General features: G+C 38.1%; 3 protein-coding genes across 4 annotated transcripts; 2 read left to right on the top strand and 1 right to left on the bottom strand.

Moving 5' to 3' along the window:
* The first annotated feature begins 2,341 nt into the window (after positions 1-2,341).
* On the top strand, positions 2,342-3,373 carry LOC114146967 (apolipoprotein D-like). Of its 2 annotated transcripts, XM_028021437.1 has the most exons (5): positions 2,342-2,361; positions 2,459-2,591; positions 2,666-2,787; positions 2,859-2,944; positions 3,052-3,373. In XM_028021437.1, exons 2-5 carry the CDS (start codon positions 2,472-2,474, stop codon positions 3,291-3,293), a joined length of 570 nt encoding a protein of 189 aa, XP_027877238.1. In that variant the 5' UTR covers positions 2,342-2,361; positions 2,459-2,471; the 3' UTR covers positions 3,294-3,373. The 2 variants fall into 2 exon arrangements, with proteins under 2 accessions (XP_027877238.1, XP_027877237.1); XM_028021436.1 differs by lacking the exon at positions 2,342-2,361 and having other exon boundaries at positions 2,369-2,591.
* A 1,684-nt stretch (positions 3,374-5,057) lies between these two features.
* apoda.2 (apolipoprotein Da, duplicate 2) lies at positions 5,058-6,730 on the bottom strand. Its single transcript, XM_028021232.1, has 5 exons — positions 6,609-6,730; positions 6,396-6,529; positions 5,652-5,773; positions 5,462-5,550; positions 5,058-5,385 (listed from the first exon to the last, which is right to left on the bottom strand). Exons 2-5 carry the CDS (start codon positions 6,513-6,515, stop codon positions 5,144-5,146), a joined length of 573 nt encoding a protein of 190 aa, XP_027877033.1. The 5' UTR covers positions 6,516-6,529; positions 6,609-6,730; the 3' UTR covers positions 5,058-5,143.
* A 5,106-nt stretch (positions 6,731-11,836) lies between these two features.
* Positions 11,837-14,797, top strand: apoda.1 (apolipoprotein Da, duplicate 1). Its single transcript, XM_028019504.1, has 5 exons — positions 11,837-11,947; positions 12,058-12,195; positions 13,011-13,132; positions 13,233-13,318; positions 13,407-14,797. The coding sequence occupies exons 2-5, from the start codon at positions 12,079-12,081 to the stop codon at positions 13,640-13,642; spliced, it is 561 nt and encodes a 186-aa protein (XP_027875305.1). The 5' UTR covers positions 11,837-11,947; positions 12,058-12,078; the 3' UTR covers positions 13,643-14,797.
* The last annotated feature ends 1,295 nt before the right edge of the window (positions 14,798-16,092 follow it).

Here is a 16,092-nt window from a genome sequence, read left to right as displayed (position 1 = left end):
AACACAAAATCTTGCCAAGTATTTTTATCTAGTTTCTAGTGTTCTAGTTTATAAATCACTGAACGGCTTAGCACCATAATACATTAAAGATCTGCTGTTGTCATAGCAACCTTCCAGACCTCTCAGGTCTTCTGGTTCTGGACTGCTCTGCATCCCCAGAACCAGAACCAAACGAGTAGAAGCAACATTCAGCTTCTATGCACCACAAATCTGGAACAAACTTCCAGAAAACTGTAAAACAGCCGAAACACTGACTTCCTTTAAATCTCGACTAAAAACCCACCTGTTTAGAGTTGTATTTGAAACGTAATCAATTACAAATATAAAGATGGAACTTGACTTAATGCAGGGGTCTCAAACTCCAGTCCTCAAGGGCCGCTGTCCTGCAGTTTTTAGATGTGCCACAGGTACAAAACACTGGAATGAAATGACTTAATTACCTCCTCCTTGTGTAGATCAGTTTTCCAGAGCCTTAATGACCTAATTATTCTGTTCAGGTGTGGTGCAGCAAAGGCACATCTAAAAGTTGCAGGACTGCGGCCCTCGAGGACTGGAGTTTGAGACCCCTGACTTAATGTAATGTTTTGATTGTTGATTCAACGTTCCATAACTTTGTGTTTTTGTGTTTGTTATGATGTAAAGCACCATGAAATGCCTTGATGCCAAAATGTGCTGTACAAATAAAATTTGATTGATTGATTGATAGTGCAAATATTTTAGTATTCTTAAATACGACAAAACTAACTCAAAAGTAACTTATCAGTAATTTATAGGAGCTTGTTTTAAGTAAATAATTCCTTAATATTGATAACACAGTACTAGTTCCTTTGGCAGATTATTTCTCCCATAACATGAAAATATTATCATAAGTGATTTTATCTACCAATGAAAAATACTTTTTCATCTATACTAAAGAATGATTTCGTTTAAACAACCTCATATACCTTGCTTCAAAGTTACTTGTAAGTTAGTTTTGACATATTTTAAGTGTAATAAATATTTGCACTAGAAACTAGACTAAAAATAAATAATAAAGTGTAAATGTTTGAACTCTTGCTGTGTGTAAAACATCTACATGATATATGAGTTTTACTTTTTGAGCTGAATTATTAAAATACATCAACTTTATCATAACATAATTTACTGAGATGCGCCTGAATGTGGGCGTTCAGAAGTCAAGTGGATTTTTACTGAAAAAGCAGAGCGGAAACTACAAATAACAGACTTAGGAATTAGGAGAACAGGGGCTTTAGGACATCTAAACCGCTAATTTAAGAATCTCTCAGGTGTAAGCTTTTTATAAGGGATTCCTGTCCGTGTTGTTTGCACCCAGCATTATGGAGTCACGGTGAGGCGAAGGGATCAGAGCCGGTTTAACCTCAACAAAAAGCTACAGCTATAAATTCTCTTGGGTAAGAGGAGACAACGTCCATCTTCTAACTACAGCAACAGTCCGTTGTCCGGATGAACTGCATTTTCTGCCTCTGTCACATGATGACCTGTTCCTGAGCTGTAATCCCTCTAATTTCAAAGCCTTGTGTTTTTCACACCTTAAGGGGGAAATCTTGTTTGGGTCATGATTATTGTGATATCATGGCAGCCGGGTAGTTTTCTTTTTACATATCAGTAAATCACAAAACCCATGCAGCTAAATATTTGGCTAAAACTGTAAGAATAATACATGAAAAAACAAAAAAGCATGTAACCTGTAACTATGCTTTCAAATGCTTTTAATATAACAAAATGATATAAAAAAACTATTTGGTTCTGTTGTTGGACTGCAGAGCTTTTTCTGTGACAGACTGCTGTGTCCGAGGTGCACAAAGTAGCCTTGTAGGAGATCCTTCCTCCCAGCAGCTGCTTGACTCTGTAAAACAACTAAAACGTATCTTGTTGCCATTTAATTTAGCTTTTTTTTTGGTAATTCTTATTCTAATTGGACATGAAAGATTTGCCAGTATGAAAACAGTTCAGGTTCAGGTTAATCTGCCTGCTCATATTAAATGCACTTAGATAAATGTATATTTTTATTGGACAAAAACAAGAAAAAAAGAGGAAAAAATTAACGAAGGTAATAAAAGGCCTGTAAAAACTACTACATAATACACCGCTGTCACACAGGGAGCCTCAGAGATAATTTTTGTAATCTATACAGTTACCTAAAGTATTGAAAACATATTTGTTCAGCAGCCAAGGTCTGTTTGGTGACAATCCGTCTATCTTGACATGAACAGGTGCCAAAAATCTCACAGCTTTATAAAACAAAAACGTGACATGCAGGTCAGATCTGGGGTCAGCAGTCGACCTCCACTATAAATACAGCAGCACAACGCTGAACGTCACAACTACCCCGTAGAACAGGTAGAAAACAACAGGGATCTACTCCAGGATTTTACTCTGGCAATTCTCCTTTTGTGTAAATTTAGGTAAAATTCAGAATCTTTTCTACTTCTTTAAGGTTTTGTAGAAAGATGAAGTTCCTCCAGATGTTTTCCTTCACTCTGCTGTCCGTTCTGGCGGCCAACTCTCAGGTCATCATGCCTGGCAGATGCCCCAGCGCTGCTGTTCAGCAGAAGTTTGATGCTGCAAGGGTGAGAAGTCCTTTAGATGAAGCAGCAGAACAGGATGTGGCTTTTTGTTGACTGTGAACCTGCTTGTTTTGCAGTATCTTGGTAAATGGTATGAAATCCAGAGGATGTCCCACACGTTCCAGAGCGGCCAGTGCAGCACCGCCACCTACAGCCTGCAGAGTCCTGGAGTTGTCGGAGTCGTCAACAGGGAGCTGCTGTGAGATTTACTCACTGTCACTTGATCAGATGTATTTATAAACACCGATTTAAGATTTTATTTGATTTCAGTGCAAATGGGACCATTGATGTAATCACCGGCACCGCCAAACCCGACCCCACTGAGCCTGCCAAGCTGCTGGTCTACTTCTTCGAGGGTACAGACCCTCGTTTGGTTTCCACGCTCATTTTAATCTAGTTGTGTGTTTAATCCAGCTGCGGTGGAGGTTTACTCACAGCCTGCTGTGTCTCTTTGCTCCTCCAGACTCTCCTCCTGCTCCTTACTGGGTCCTGTCCACAGACTACGACAACTACGCTCTGGTCTACAGCTGCACCGACCTCAGCGTGCTCCACGCCGACTTCGTGTGGATCCTGAGCAGGCAGCCCACTCTGGCCGACCAGACGCTGGAGGAGCTGCACGGCGTCCTGCGGTCCATCGGAGTCAGTGTGGACGAGCTGCTGGTCACCAACCAGGACGCAGATTACTGTAGCGCCATGAACCAGTAGAATGAGATTGTGGCGTTTGTATTGATGCAGAATCTTTATTTGAGCTTAATTTAATAAACTTGTATGTCCAAAACAAACAATGTGGTTTCAGTGGTGTTCTACATTTTTTGAGGCTTATGTTTTTTAATTGAAAATGTCGCTTCAGTAAATAAAAGGTTAACTACAATTAATGTTGAGCTTTGCCAACTAAAAATCATACATGGCCACGTTTTGTATTTACTCTGGTTATTTTTCCCTGACATTGAAAAATATCTGAGGTATTATTTTCACCAAAAACAGAAAAAAAATTGTAAGGTTGCAAATACTTTTCACAGAACTGCATATTAAACTCTGTGTGGATAAAACAGATGATGAATCAAAATCTTTAGATGCAGTTCTTCTTTACAAAGCTATTAAATGAATCATTAATGACTGAAACTTCTGTGTAACACAACAGAAATATTTCTATAGCATTCTGGATAAAGTTTGACTACTTTTATCTGCAAAAATGTATTTTCTATTAAATAAACTTTGTGCAATATGTAGTCATTTGTTCCATGGAGGTTTTATGAACAAGCTCCCCTATTTTATTAAAATGTGCCTGAAGGAAATTTGACTCCAAGATGCTGTGATGGTTAAACAACCCCGCCACAGGGTAATGAAATGCCTGTTTAAAGATTTTCTCATAATATTGAGCATCAGATGAATTTTGTCATCTTATGAAGCGACAGGATTTTCTTTATTTGAATTAATTGATTCTAAAACGTATGTAAGACAGTTTTTAAGCACTGACCTTAAACTCTACTGCCATCAAAGAAATAAAAAATAAATCTAAGTGGCTGTTAGTTATTTAGTTTTTAAATCAATGTCAGGTGAAAACTGGCTATACATTTTTATTTACAAATTAAGTTTTTTTTCCCTATTCCTCTGCAACCACTTATGTTTTGCCATCCCAATGAAGGATTAAAGTTGTTTTAATTAATGCTTGTATTTTCATAATAATGGTATTTATTGGTCATGGTCATTCATCTATGGTCATGAGCTTTGGGTCATGACCGAAAGAACGAGATCGCGGATACAAGCGGCCGAAATGGGTTTTCTCCGTAGGGTGGCTGGGCTCTCCCTTAGAGATAGGGTGAGAAGTTCAGTCATCCGGGAGGGACTCAGAGTAGAGCCGCTGCTCCTTCACATCGAGAGGAGCCAGTTGAGGTGGCTTGGGCATCTGGTCAGGATGCCTCCTGGACGCCTCCCTGGTGAGGTGTTCTGGGCACATCCCACCGGGAGGAGGCCCCGAGGAAGACCCAGGACACGCTGGAGGGACTATGTCTCTCGGCTGGCCTGGGAACGCCTCGGGATTCCCCCGGAAGAGCTAGAAGAAGTGGCCGGGGAGAGGGAAGTCTGGGCCTCCCTTCTGAAGCTGCTACCCCCGCGACCCGACCTCGGATAAGCGGAGGAAGATGGATGGATGGATGGATGGTATTTATTGTTTTATATTTATTGACAGAATTCACATATTTTGCATTTTAACTTTTTGTCATTATTTAGCCTTTTACTTGTTTTTAGCAAGATACATTTTCCGTAACTTTTAAAAAAATAGGCAATTATTTACAGCAATGTTAATTAATATATATTTTCCCTGCCAAATAAATCAATATAACTTAAAGATATAAAAATAAGCTTTAAATGTAACTTTTACAGTTTAAACTGAGAGTTAAATGCAACCATTGAACCAAAATGATGAATAAAAAAATACCTTTTTTGGAATATCAGAAATTTTATTTCCACAAAATAAAATACAACCACGTAGAAGACGCATTTCTTTAAACAAGATGATGCTCCTCATAGGGACGCTTTTTTAACACGACTCCGTCTCACTGGTTCATGGGACTGCAGTAAGTCTCGTCCTGAACGGTGGCGGCCATCTTGTCCACGCTGACACCGATGGAGGACAAGATGCTGAGCAGATCCTCAGTGGTCTCTTTGGGCAGAGTGGGCTTCCTGCTCAGGATCCAGGACAGCTCCATGTGGAACAGGCCGTATTCTGTGCAGCCGTAGATCAGCGTGTAGCTGTCGTAGTCGGTGGACAGAACCCAGTACGGACCGGGAGGAACGTCTAGAGCCAAAACAGCAGCAGGAGAATTTTAAAGATCTTGAATAAATAGACTCATTTCTGAAGGAAAATTGCTTACCGTCGGAGAAGGAAACCTCCAGCTTGGCCGGCTCAGCAGGGTCCTTCACTTTAGCCGTGCCAAGAGCAGAGCTGATGGTTCCATTGTCACTGCAGGTTAATAATAAACAAATCAGTTCTGTTCATGATTAAAGGCTGCAGGACTTTGTTTGACTGATTATGTTCAAAAACAAGCAGGACGTTTTACTCACAGCAGCTCTCTGTTGAAGACGCCAACGACTCCGGGACTCTTCAGGCTGTAGTCGGCGGTGGCACATTGACCTTTCTGGAACGTTGTTGGCAGCTTCCGGATCTCAAACCATTTACCAAGATACTGAAGAGGAACCACAGTTATTAAACCTCAAACACAAAGAAAACAGCAGCTTAGTTACGAAACAGGACTTTTGAGTTTGTCTCACATCATCAGAGTGGCGTAGTAACTACTTACGTTTACTGGAGTACGTTTTTGGGAAATAATTACTTTTTATTAGTCAGTATATTTGACTTTTATTTCAGTAATTTTAATTTGAAGTATCGCTACTATTAGTTGAGTAAAACTTCTGGATTCTCTTCCCACTGAATAAAGGGCAAACATTTTAACCAACAATTCACCAGATAAACACACTTATTAGTCTCATAATTTTTTTATTTTTTAAAGAAGCTGATTTAGAAAAATATTTCTTTTGCCTTATTTTATAATTATTTTCACTTTGATCTATAAAATACTAGAATTTCTGCATAAATTTATATTTTGGTCAATCTGATGATGTCATTTTTAAATATTAAATGATTGATCAGTTACTCAGTACTTGAGTCGCCTTTTTACCAAATACTTTTTTATTTCATTTTTTGGCTACTTTCTACTATTACTTGAGAATGAATATGTTAAAATAGTGCTGCTCTTAGTCGAATACAATTTTTGGCTACTTTATCAGATTAGATAAAATTTTGCTCACCCTGGCAGCATCAAAGTTGGCCTGGACTGCAGGATTTGGACATTTTCCAGACCTGAGAAGCTGGTCGCTGCCTCCAGCAGCAAGCAGCATAGTCAAAGTAAGAATCTGCACAGCGTTCATCTTGTCACCTCAGTCTGCAAAGAGTAAAACAGAAAACAGCAGCTGAAAGACGAGTCAAAATCCAGCTGCTTTAGGAAGGTGTCGACTGCTCACCTGTGTGAAACCAGCAGGAGTGACCACATCCCGTTACTGGAGGCTTTTAAAGACCCAAACGACTCCAGTCTTCAGCCCCTCCTTGTTGTTTGATGAAGTGAGAACTGGCACCTATTCAAATGAAACAGACTCTCACCAAAGATATTCACCTCCACAAAGTTTGGTTACATCATTAGTCTGGTACATGGTGAACTTATCTGGACTCGAGTAGCTTTAGACATTTATTTAAGAAAAACATAAATTTGACTGTAATTCTAATTTCTACAAAGGCTGCAAAATCTTGCAAGCAGGCTCACATTTTAAGAAATGTTTTTTATTTAAATTTGACTGCCTGTTTGCATCATAATCTGAAATAAAGTTAGAATGGTTCTTGTTATAAAAGTAAAATCTCCAATGTGAAAATATATTTCAACTTTCAACCATTTTACAGACGAGGGGAAGATTTGTTTTGCCTGACATGAGATTAAGCTTTAAAAAGCATGTTGATGAAATGAAATATTAATCCATAACCAAAAAACACAACAATGATTTTATTCCATTGTTATCTTTTAATTTTCTGTGGTTTCTTGAAAATTATGGAAAAGACTTTCTCCTGACAAGGTTTATAACCAGTCCCCTAAATTATGGAGTTTTAACTTCATTTAGTCTAAATTAAAATAACTTTACAGATGACTGAAAGTTGATAAAACCTTAAGTAAAAATGGTTTGACTTTCAAGCATTTCATCCAAAAACAAAAACATAGAAACCTGCAGGTCTGGGTTGCTCAGAAAACAAAATAAAATGAACAAAATAGTTACATCAGAGCATATAGCAGTTTTTGTTTGTAAAATCTACAAAATACTGTTAATCTGTTCTTCTCTGCTCTTATTGCATCAGATTAGGACTATATCTGCAAATTAACATGACTGTTTCTATAATAGTTGATTAAAATGTTAAAATTTTTGAGGATTTGTGGATGAAACTGGAAAGAAACTTCATTCTAGAATAAAAGGGAGACAAATATTTCTGCTAAAAATCAATGCTGCTTAGTTAGGCTACAAGAGGAAACTGGTAAGTTTTAAAATGATTATAAAATCTTCCAGCTGTATGCGCAACACATTTATTGAACTCACCAACCTTCACCTGAATCTGACCTTCTGCTTTAAAAACATCCAGACCCAAAAGGCTTTTTGTGTTGGTGGAAAATTACATACAATATACGTTTTAACCATAAAGTGAAATGCATTTCAGTTAATGGACAACGAACGAGACGTTACACAACCGACTGACCTGCTTCAAGGTAAATAAACTTAGATAACACAAATCTTCTGAGGTTAGGTTTGTTAAATAATTTACTCTTGTTGAATATATCATAATCTAAAACTAACAAAATGTCTTCTGAAGAATTATATTCATTTTGTCTCAAATAAAGAAAGCCAGTTGTGTCAGTAGAATAGCTAAACAATTGCAATGCACAAGTTTCAGCCTTTTATCGTTGCTTTTTCAACTAAAGGAAAAAAAATTAAATTAAAAATAAAACTAGACAACAAACCCAACCCTCCTTTGCATCTCAGCTCCCCAAAGTCAACCCCCCCAATAAAACCAAACAAAAAAACCCCTCCGGTATCTATACCCATATTCATAACCAAAGCAACAGATCTGAATGACAGGCATAATCAGTTGGCCAAAACCTCCCTAAATGTTAATTTTAATTCAGAAGTTTGCCTGTTTCTTTTGTTTTGGCTGAAAAATGTCTTAGGTATCTTCTAGAAGCATCTTAGAATAGGTTGCTGGGATTTCGGCCCATTCCCGCTGGCAGAACTGGTGTAACTGGTCCTTGTTTATGTCTTTGCTCCCACACTCTTTTACACTCATACCTAGAATTGCAGATAAATCCAAACACGGATCTCGATGTCTTGAGTCATATTCAGTTTGTAACTTCCTGATTTTCACATAATGTTTTTTCCTCATGGTGCCATCTTAGTTTGTGATGCGCAGCAAAAAGAATCTGATGCTGCAGCTCCTGTACAACAGAGGAGACGGTGTTTGCAGCCTTGCAAGCTTTCCTCCTAAAAATGCAGCTATAGTACTTCTATAAACTCTGCTTTAGCATTCTATTGATTTTATTGTCTTTCTTTTATTTTGTCCTTTCCATCTTTTTATTGTTTATTGATTTGATCTGTACAGCACTTTGTCGCAGCTGTTGCTGTTTTAAAGTGCTTTATAAATTAAACAGTAATAGTTTATGAGTAGGGGAATAGTTCAACCACAAATCCTTTACAGATTCAACTATAAACTCGCCATATCCAGTCACTATTGCAGTTTCCTGTCTTACAGATTTAAACACATTTCTCCTTGGGATGTTCTTTAAATAACCATCAGAGCGGTCGGTTCAGTTCAGGTGGCAGATCGTCCTCGAGGTTTTGATCTCAGTCATCCCTCAGCAGCAGCAGGAAACATTCTCAAGCTCTTGTGCACCTGTGTTGCTGCTCACTTTCAGGGTTTTCCGTCCTCCCTTTGTGGTAATGTACAGCTTGTATATGTGCACAGCTGCAGGGGCATCAGCAGCAAGGCTGCATTTGCTCTGGCACGTGAGTCTTTACCGCAGCCGTTACACAACCTTTTCTTTTAGGTGTGGAGCTGAAATGTGAACCAGCAACAATTTGCTGAACACAAATCTGCTTTTTGTTTGGTCAATAAAACAAGCTTTTATGCCTTAAAGGCTAGAAGATAAAAGATAAAATTCTGTCATTTTTAAACTTTGAAAACTTTCTTTTTGGATGAAAAAAGAAACAAGTGCCTGGTAATGAAAACTCAATATGAGGATATTGTTTAATTTCCAGAAAGGTCCGCTGATTTCACATTGCTCAAGCATATTAAAGCTCCTCTGCTGCCCTCTAGTGGAGAAAGACACAGAGCCAACTCTCATATCTTACAATCTAAAGGTAAAATATGTTCTGTTGTATGATTAATTCAACAAAACAGCCAACCTGATATTAGTATTTCGAACAAGAAACTATTTCAGTAAGTCAGTGCTCCTTTCCTCTCCAAGTCAAAACAACAGATCACCTTTGCAGTGACATATTGTTGCCTTCACAAATCACAAGATCCTAGGTCCAGAGGGTTTCCCTAAGTATGCTTCTGGATGAAGGTCACAGGAAACTTATAATTGCCTCCTGGCGTATTGAACTCTTAAACTGGAGTACCTGGAGAGAACCCACTCATGCACCAGGCGAACAACTCCATGCAGGGATTCAAACATATTAACGTTTTGCTGAAACATAATTGAAACAACCCTGCAATTTTATAATTTGTGAAACCTCACGGGACAGAATACCAGCACAAAAAAGAAAATCCAAATACACAACCTTGTGATGAGATTAAAAGTGACCAAAACTCTCCTCAGGATCCACTTTTGCATGCTGCATCTTTAATACATTTCTCAGCTCTTTGATATTTCCTCATTATCCTGCAGCCCATTTGGCTGTGCGCTCGCTTCTTTCCTTGATCTTCTGACCAGTCGAGCTCATTGCCTCCATCCTGGCAGAAAGCAGCCACTGCTGCTTTAACGGGGCTTTGATGTGTCTGGCTGCAGCTAACAAGTCATTCCTGCCTAAAATACAGGCTGGATATATTAGCTGGAAATTGAGCCTTTTGATCTTTTTTTCTTCTTTAGTTTAATCTTGTTTGTTGTCGGAGGGTTTTGTCTGGAAGCAGACAGTATTTAATAGATTTCTGCATGTAAATCACTGTGTTAATTTTAGAGTCTTTGTGTTATCAAACAGCAACAGGACCTTCCAGATAATAAAATGTCAGGTTACCGACTCAGGTTCTAGCAAACACTTCTCATTTTTATGGTATTTAAAGTTTCCTGTGAAATTATTTAAAGTTTTTAACCTTGTCTTTGTATGTCCTTGCTGCACAAAATCCATTCCTTTCAAAAAATAGCGAGAGGATTAAAATATTCATATTCCTTGAACTTTTCCACATGATGTTGTCTTGAAACCACAAACTTCGGTATTTATGGTATAACAGTAAGAGTATAAAATTATTATTTATAGTGATTTATAGCTTATCAGGACTTTATATTGTAAAATGAAAAGAAAACAAGGCAGCATTTTTAAAATCTTCATAAAAAAAAAAAAAAAAAAAGATATCTGAAAAGTGCGGTGTGCATTTAAATTTAACTCGTCCTATCATACCAGACCAAAATTGAACAGTCTGGCCCACATACAAAACTCTTTACTTCCCCTTGAACATTTTATCGCCAGGACAAAGTATGGTGGTGGCAGCAGCATCCTCTGGTGTGCTTTTCTTCAGTAGGGAAAGGGAATCAGGTCAAATTGAAATCCGAGAGATTAAGCCAAATAAACCTGGAAGAAAACCATTTAGCCTGGGGAGCAGGTTCATTTTCCAGCAAGACAAAACAATAAATCCCTTTGGAGATTAATATATTCTTTAATTGAATTTAGGTCAATTTAAAAGATTTCCATTAAAAATCTAATGGTGCGTTCACACCAAATGCGTTTTGAGCGTCAGGTGCGTCTGGTTTGGACCGTTTGGAGCGTTTTGACGCGTCAAGAGCGTCCAACGCATCCAACAAATAGCCCAGCAACGGAAAACAACAGCTACAGCAATTTTGAAGAATCTGACGCGCCCTCGACTTGCCTCCACATAGACTTTGAATGTAAACCAGACGCATGAAACGCTACATGTAGAGCAAAATGTCAAGCGCTTGCATTCAAAGTGCACAGGCGCCGAACTTGAAGCGTTGGGTGCATTTTTGACCCGCGTAAACTGTCTTGGGAAGGCAGAGCATTTTCAGTCAGAGGCATTTTCATCTTCAGTGCAGTACAGACTGCTGCAGAAAATTCCAGCAGCCATTATGATGTTCAATAACTCTTTGAAGAATCTAAATTAATGAGTTACAACAACCCTTCATTTCCCTTTGGGATTAATAAAGTATTTTTGAATTTGAATATACCTCACCTTGAACATGGAAAAGAAATCTTTGAAATAACTGAAAGAAACCTTGTCACGTAATGGGGGTATGCACACTTCTGACTGTAGATAAATCAGTGGAAAAACTGAAAAATTAGAATAAAAAAAGCACAAGTTCCCATTGCAGCCCACCTCAAGCAGCAGAACCTTCTGATAACTTTGTGACATTCCAGCCGGAGCGTCACCCATGACTCTGATTTGGTAATAACCGACTTTGTGCCAGTAATAAAACTGGAGAAAGACAAAGAATCTCATTGATTTCAGAGATGAGCAAAAGCTTTGTGGAGAACAACATCTCTGAGTCAAACCCTGAAGTCTCTGAGGAGAGAACACGGATCCACAAAGAAGAACAGAACCGGTAAGATAAATGTACTTTCTCTGACTAATTTAAACACTCCTTTGTTTTTAAAATGTGTAATATTTGTAGAATGGAACTGAATAACAGCAGCTTTTGTTGCTTTTCTGCAGGTGACGCAGCCTGCTCTTACCATGAGGGTGTTTCTGGCTTCAATTTTTGTGCTTCTAATCCCCATCATTTGGGCTCAGGTTCCCCACTGGGGTCCGTGTCCAGAACCAGAAGTCCAGCCCGCCTTCATCCTTAAACAGGTAACAGAGGATTCCTAGCATGAGTCCAAATTGACTTTGATTGACCCGATTACAAAAGTTTCAACAGCAGTCAAGTCTCACAATTTAAGTTGCTTTTTCCTTTTCTTTTTCTTACCAAACATTAGAAATAAACAGCATTAAAATATTGCAAAACTCTATCCTGGTGTCTTTAAAAATAATTTTACAATAGAGCAAATATTAGTGGCGTTAATATTTTTAAAACCTTTTTGAAAAATATTTTTAAAACCTTTTTGAAAAAGTGAATTTAAAACATTTGTGAAAATCTACTTGCTGTCTAAACTGAGAAATTATTATTACATGTTAAAATTTTACAAGTAGTGCTTCACATTACAAAATGCCAGGAATGCATTTATCTGGAATTGTTAAAAATAACAAAATCTCACTGTGGTAAATTAAAATGACATTAAATAAGATGGAATACATTGAACAATGAATATGCAGTATTTCAAAATCAAAAATAGTTCATGCATTTCTCCTATTTTAACACAAAAAAGCAACATCTTATCATTTTATCTGTTCTCAAACAGTGAACAAACTACTATTTAACTGAAATGGAACATAAAGTGATGCTTAAGTGCAGACTCACTAAGATATTCTCTAGCATATTGTCCTTGAGGGAAAAAAACCTGAGAGTGCAGGATACTTAATGACTTTCCACTGCCGATACAGAGCGGGCCTGAAAGGTAACCTGTCGCATGTTTCTGTAAACCCATTACAGTATGTAGATTTATTCATAGTCTCCTCTCACGCCGCTCTAAATTGCCTCTGAACCCGTGTGTCCCTGGCCCTCGCAGTTCATGGGGAGATGGTTTGAAATTGCCAAGCTGCCGGCCCAGTTTGAGAAGGGCCGCTGCATCGAGACCAATTTCACTCTGACGACAGACAACTCTATTCGAGTGGTCAGCTCGGAAATACTGTGAGTCACTGCGAGCGGGAACCTTGTGGAAATGTGTCAGGAGGTGCTTGTTGGCACCGTTTAGCGCTGCGTAAAAACTCTGTGTGTGTTTGTGTGTCAGAAAAGGAGAGGTGAGGAAAATCGTGGGGACCGGAGTGATAGAGGATCCAAAGAATCCAGCTAAACTGGGAATAACCTACTCCTACGGTCAGCGGGAATACACCGGAGTAAAAATGACCACCTCTTGTTTATGTTCTGACCTTTGACTTTTACTCTCTGCGTCTATTCAATGTAGTCCTCCCCTACTCCCCTTACTGGATCCTGTCCACTGACTACGTGAACTTTGCCCTGGTGTACTCCTGCACAGACGTCCTCAGGCTCTTCCATGTGGACTTCGCCTGGATCCTGGGCCGCACCCGGAGCCTGCCGGACGCCACCGTGGAGAAGGCCAGGGAGACCTTCGCCACCAACAACATCGACGTGACCCGAATGATCCCCAGCAGGCAGCAGGGATGTGACAAAACTCTCTGAGGCTGCGGCGGAAAAGCAACACAAGATGGCGCCGTTGCTGGTGGAAGAAGAGAAACGATTGCAGGTTTTTTTTTTTCTCCCCACTCTTTATTCATTACAACTGCAATAAAATAATAAAACTTCTCTGTAGAAGTAGAGTAATCTCAGCTGTTTGCTTGCTGATTAAAGTACATAATCTGATATGAGAAAGCTTTATGTCTATCTGAAAAATATTTGCTAAAACATTTAGTCTTTTTTAATCAAACATCTATTAGACAAGCCTCAGTGGACTAGATTAATTTTATTAGCAGGAAACAGCAGGTTTTTTTTCCAGTGAAAACACAAGATACTGATTGATCTATTAGTCTCTCAAACTGCAAACATGAAGGATCTCATTAGTCCTATTAGGTTCAGGAAAACATGTGATCTCTGTTGATTTTTTGACAAATTAACGTGAAGCATTTTTCTGGGATTATTCACATCAACTAGATGCCAGTTTTGTTTTTGATGACTGATATAAAACCTTTGTGGAATATGTATTAAACTGCAGAATATAATCTATGGATGCCTGAACAATAAAATGTGCTACTTGGAACAGTCTTCAATTAAACAATTTGCATAAGAGAATAAAAATGTTTTGAAAGTAAAAACTGTTTCAAAACAGTTAATATTTTATTAAATATTGAATCTCAGAATTTAAAAAAAATTGCTGTAATTTTGTTGCCATTAACAATGTACTGATTTTTTATTTTATTTTTTCATTATTCACTTTTAAAACAATGTGTTCATGCAACCATTTACTGTCTCAATTACTTTTTGTTTGTAGCCAAAAACTCATCAGATTCCTGTTGGCTTTTAACTTTAAAGCAAAAAAAAAAAAAAGACTTTATATTGAAAAATAATTTATAGTTAAGGTCAAGATTATTCACACCTCTTGCAGATTTTGGTTTAAATTATTTTTTTAAACTTTAATCAACAGTCTTACTGGAAGTAAAGTAAATGTTTTTTTTCTTTGATGCTCTTTTGATGTTGTTTTATTTTCTTTTGAGACACACAAGCACCATAAATAAACATTTTTGGTTGAATGAAAGTCATTTAAAAATGAAATCTGCAGTAATTTTGAGTTTATCTGTACCTGAGCTTGCAGACAAAGTAAATAACCTTGTTTTAAAAACAGTGTTTGTGATTTTTACGACATTCAGCACAAAAATAAAAAGAAATAATAGGCATAAAAAGTTTACTTATAATAGGTATTCAAGTTTAATAGATGATGAAGTTAAATTATTGATCCACATTTACAGATCTTTGTGTAGAGAGGAAAAATATATCTGACTAAAATACAGCATTTTTCTTCAGTGCAGTGACTTGTGCACCTGTCTTTCTAACACTTTTGCTGTCTAGATTGCACAAACAAAACAGGACACAGTTGTTTTTTGCTTTATGTTTGCATACATTTCTGCTATATTGTTGTGGCAGTTTTCATTGTTCAGCATAATAAGGAGGGGGAGCTGTCAGAGGCCACGCAGGTGGCGAAGAGCTGCGATGAATGATGCTCTCCAGGATGCATCCTGGTGGGTTTTCAGCAGCGGTGTGCAGAGTGTTCTCTCTCTCACACACACACACACCCACACACACACACACCAGCATAAACATCCATAGTTCCCTTCAATAACAACTCAATGACTCAACCTACAGAGGCTTCGTAGAGGCACACAATTATACATGAAACTGTAGATTTAATTAGATGAAACTTACAGATCACGCTTGCTCACTAAATCTGAACAGCTCTGTGGGCTTTCCACAGTGAGCAGGCTTGGGCTGAGTGGGAGTAAAACCTGGGTCATAGGGTACACAGCTCAGATGTGGCACTTACCCCCATAGAGAAGAATGTAAACTCCTCAGATATACAAAGAGGAGCTCTGCCAGCTTAAATACTGCAAAGAGAAGACAGGAAATCCTCTTAAACAATGTCAGGCTGCTAAAGCAAGCAGATACCAGGACAGAAATATTAAAATAAGTTTATAAAAACTGGAATGTTTTAGCTTCAGTATATTTTACATAATAGGTTAACAGTAGGTTGTGCATAATTGTGAATTAAAAAGTAAATTAGCCATGGTTTCAAAACATAAAACCAGCTCCTCTGAAAATAAATAACTTGTGAAAAAAAGTCCTGGATGGATAAATCTGTGGTTGATGATTCTTGATTATAAAGTAGTTCATCAGATAATTTAAGTGTTAATCAGGAGCCAAATTGCAGAAAGTTCATTAGGAGCTGCTGCACAGAATAACAAGCTGTATACTGATTGAATGAGGAGCAGAGATTAGCAGCAGGAAGAGTTAATGATGGTCTAATAAAAGTGAGGGGCAGCGTTTTCTTCTAGTCTGTTGTTTCAACGCTGTTTTCTAAATGTGTTTTTTAGTTGTATTACCAGTAAAGAGCAGACTGGCTTTCCTTTTGTTCCTGTAAGATG

The sequence above is a fragment of the Xiphophorus couchianus genome, chromosome 6 (genome assembly GCF_001444195.1).
Source record: "Xiphophorus couchianus chromosome 6, X_couchianus-1.0, whole genome shotgun sequence".
Taxonomy (NCBI): domain Eukaryota; kingdom Metazoa; phylum Chordata; class Actinopteri; order Cyprinodontiformes; family Poeciliidae; genus Xiphophorus; species Xiphophorus couchianus.
The sequence above is the reverse complement of the archived record's forward strand: the minus strand, read 5'-3'. Positions and strand labels throughout refer to the sequence as shown.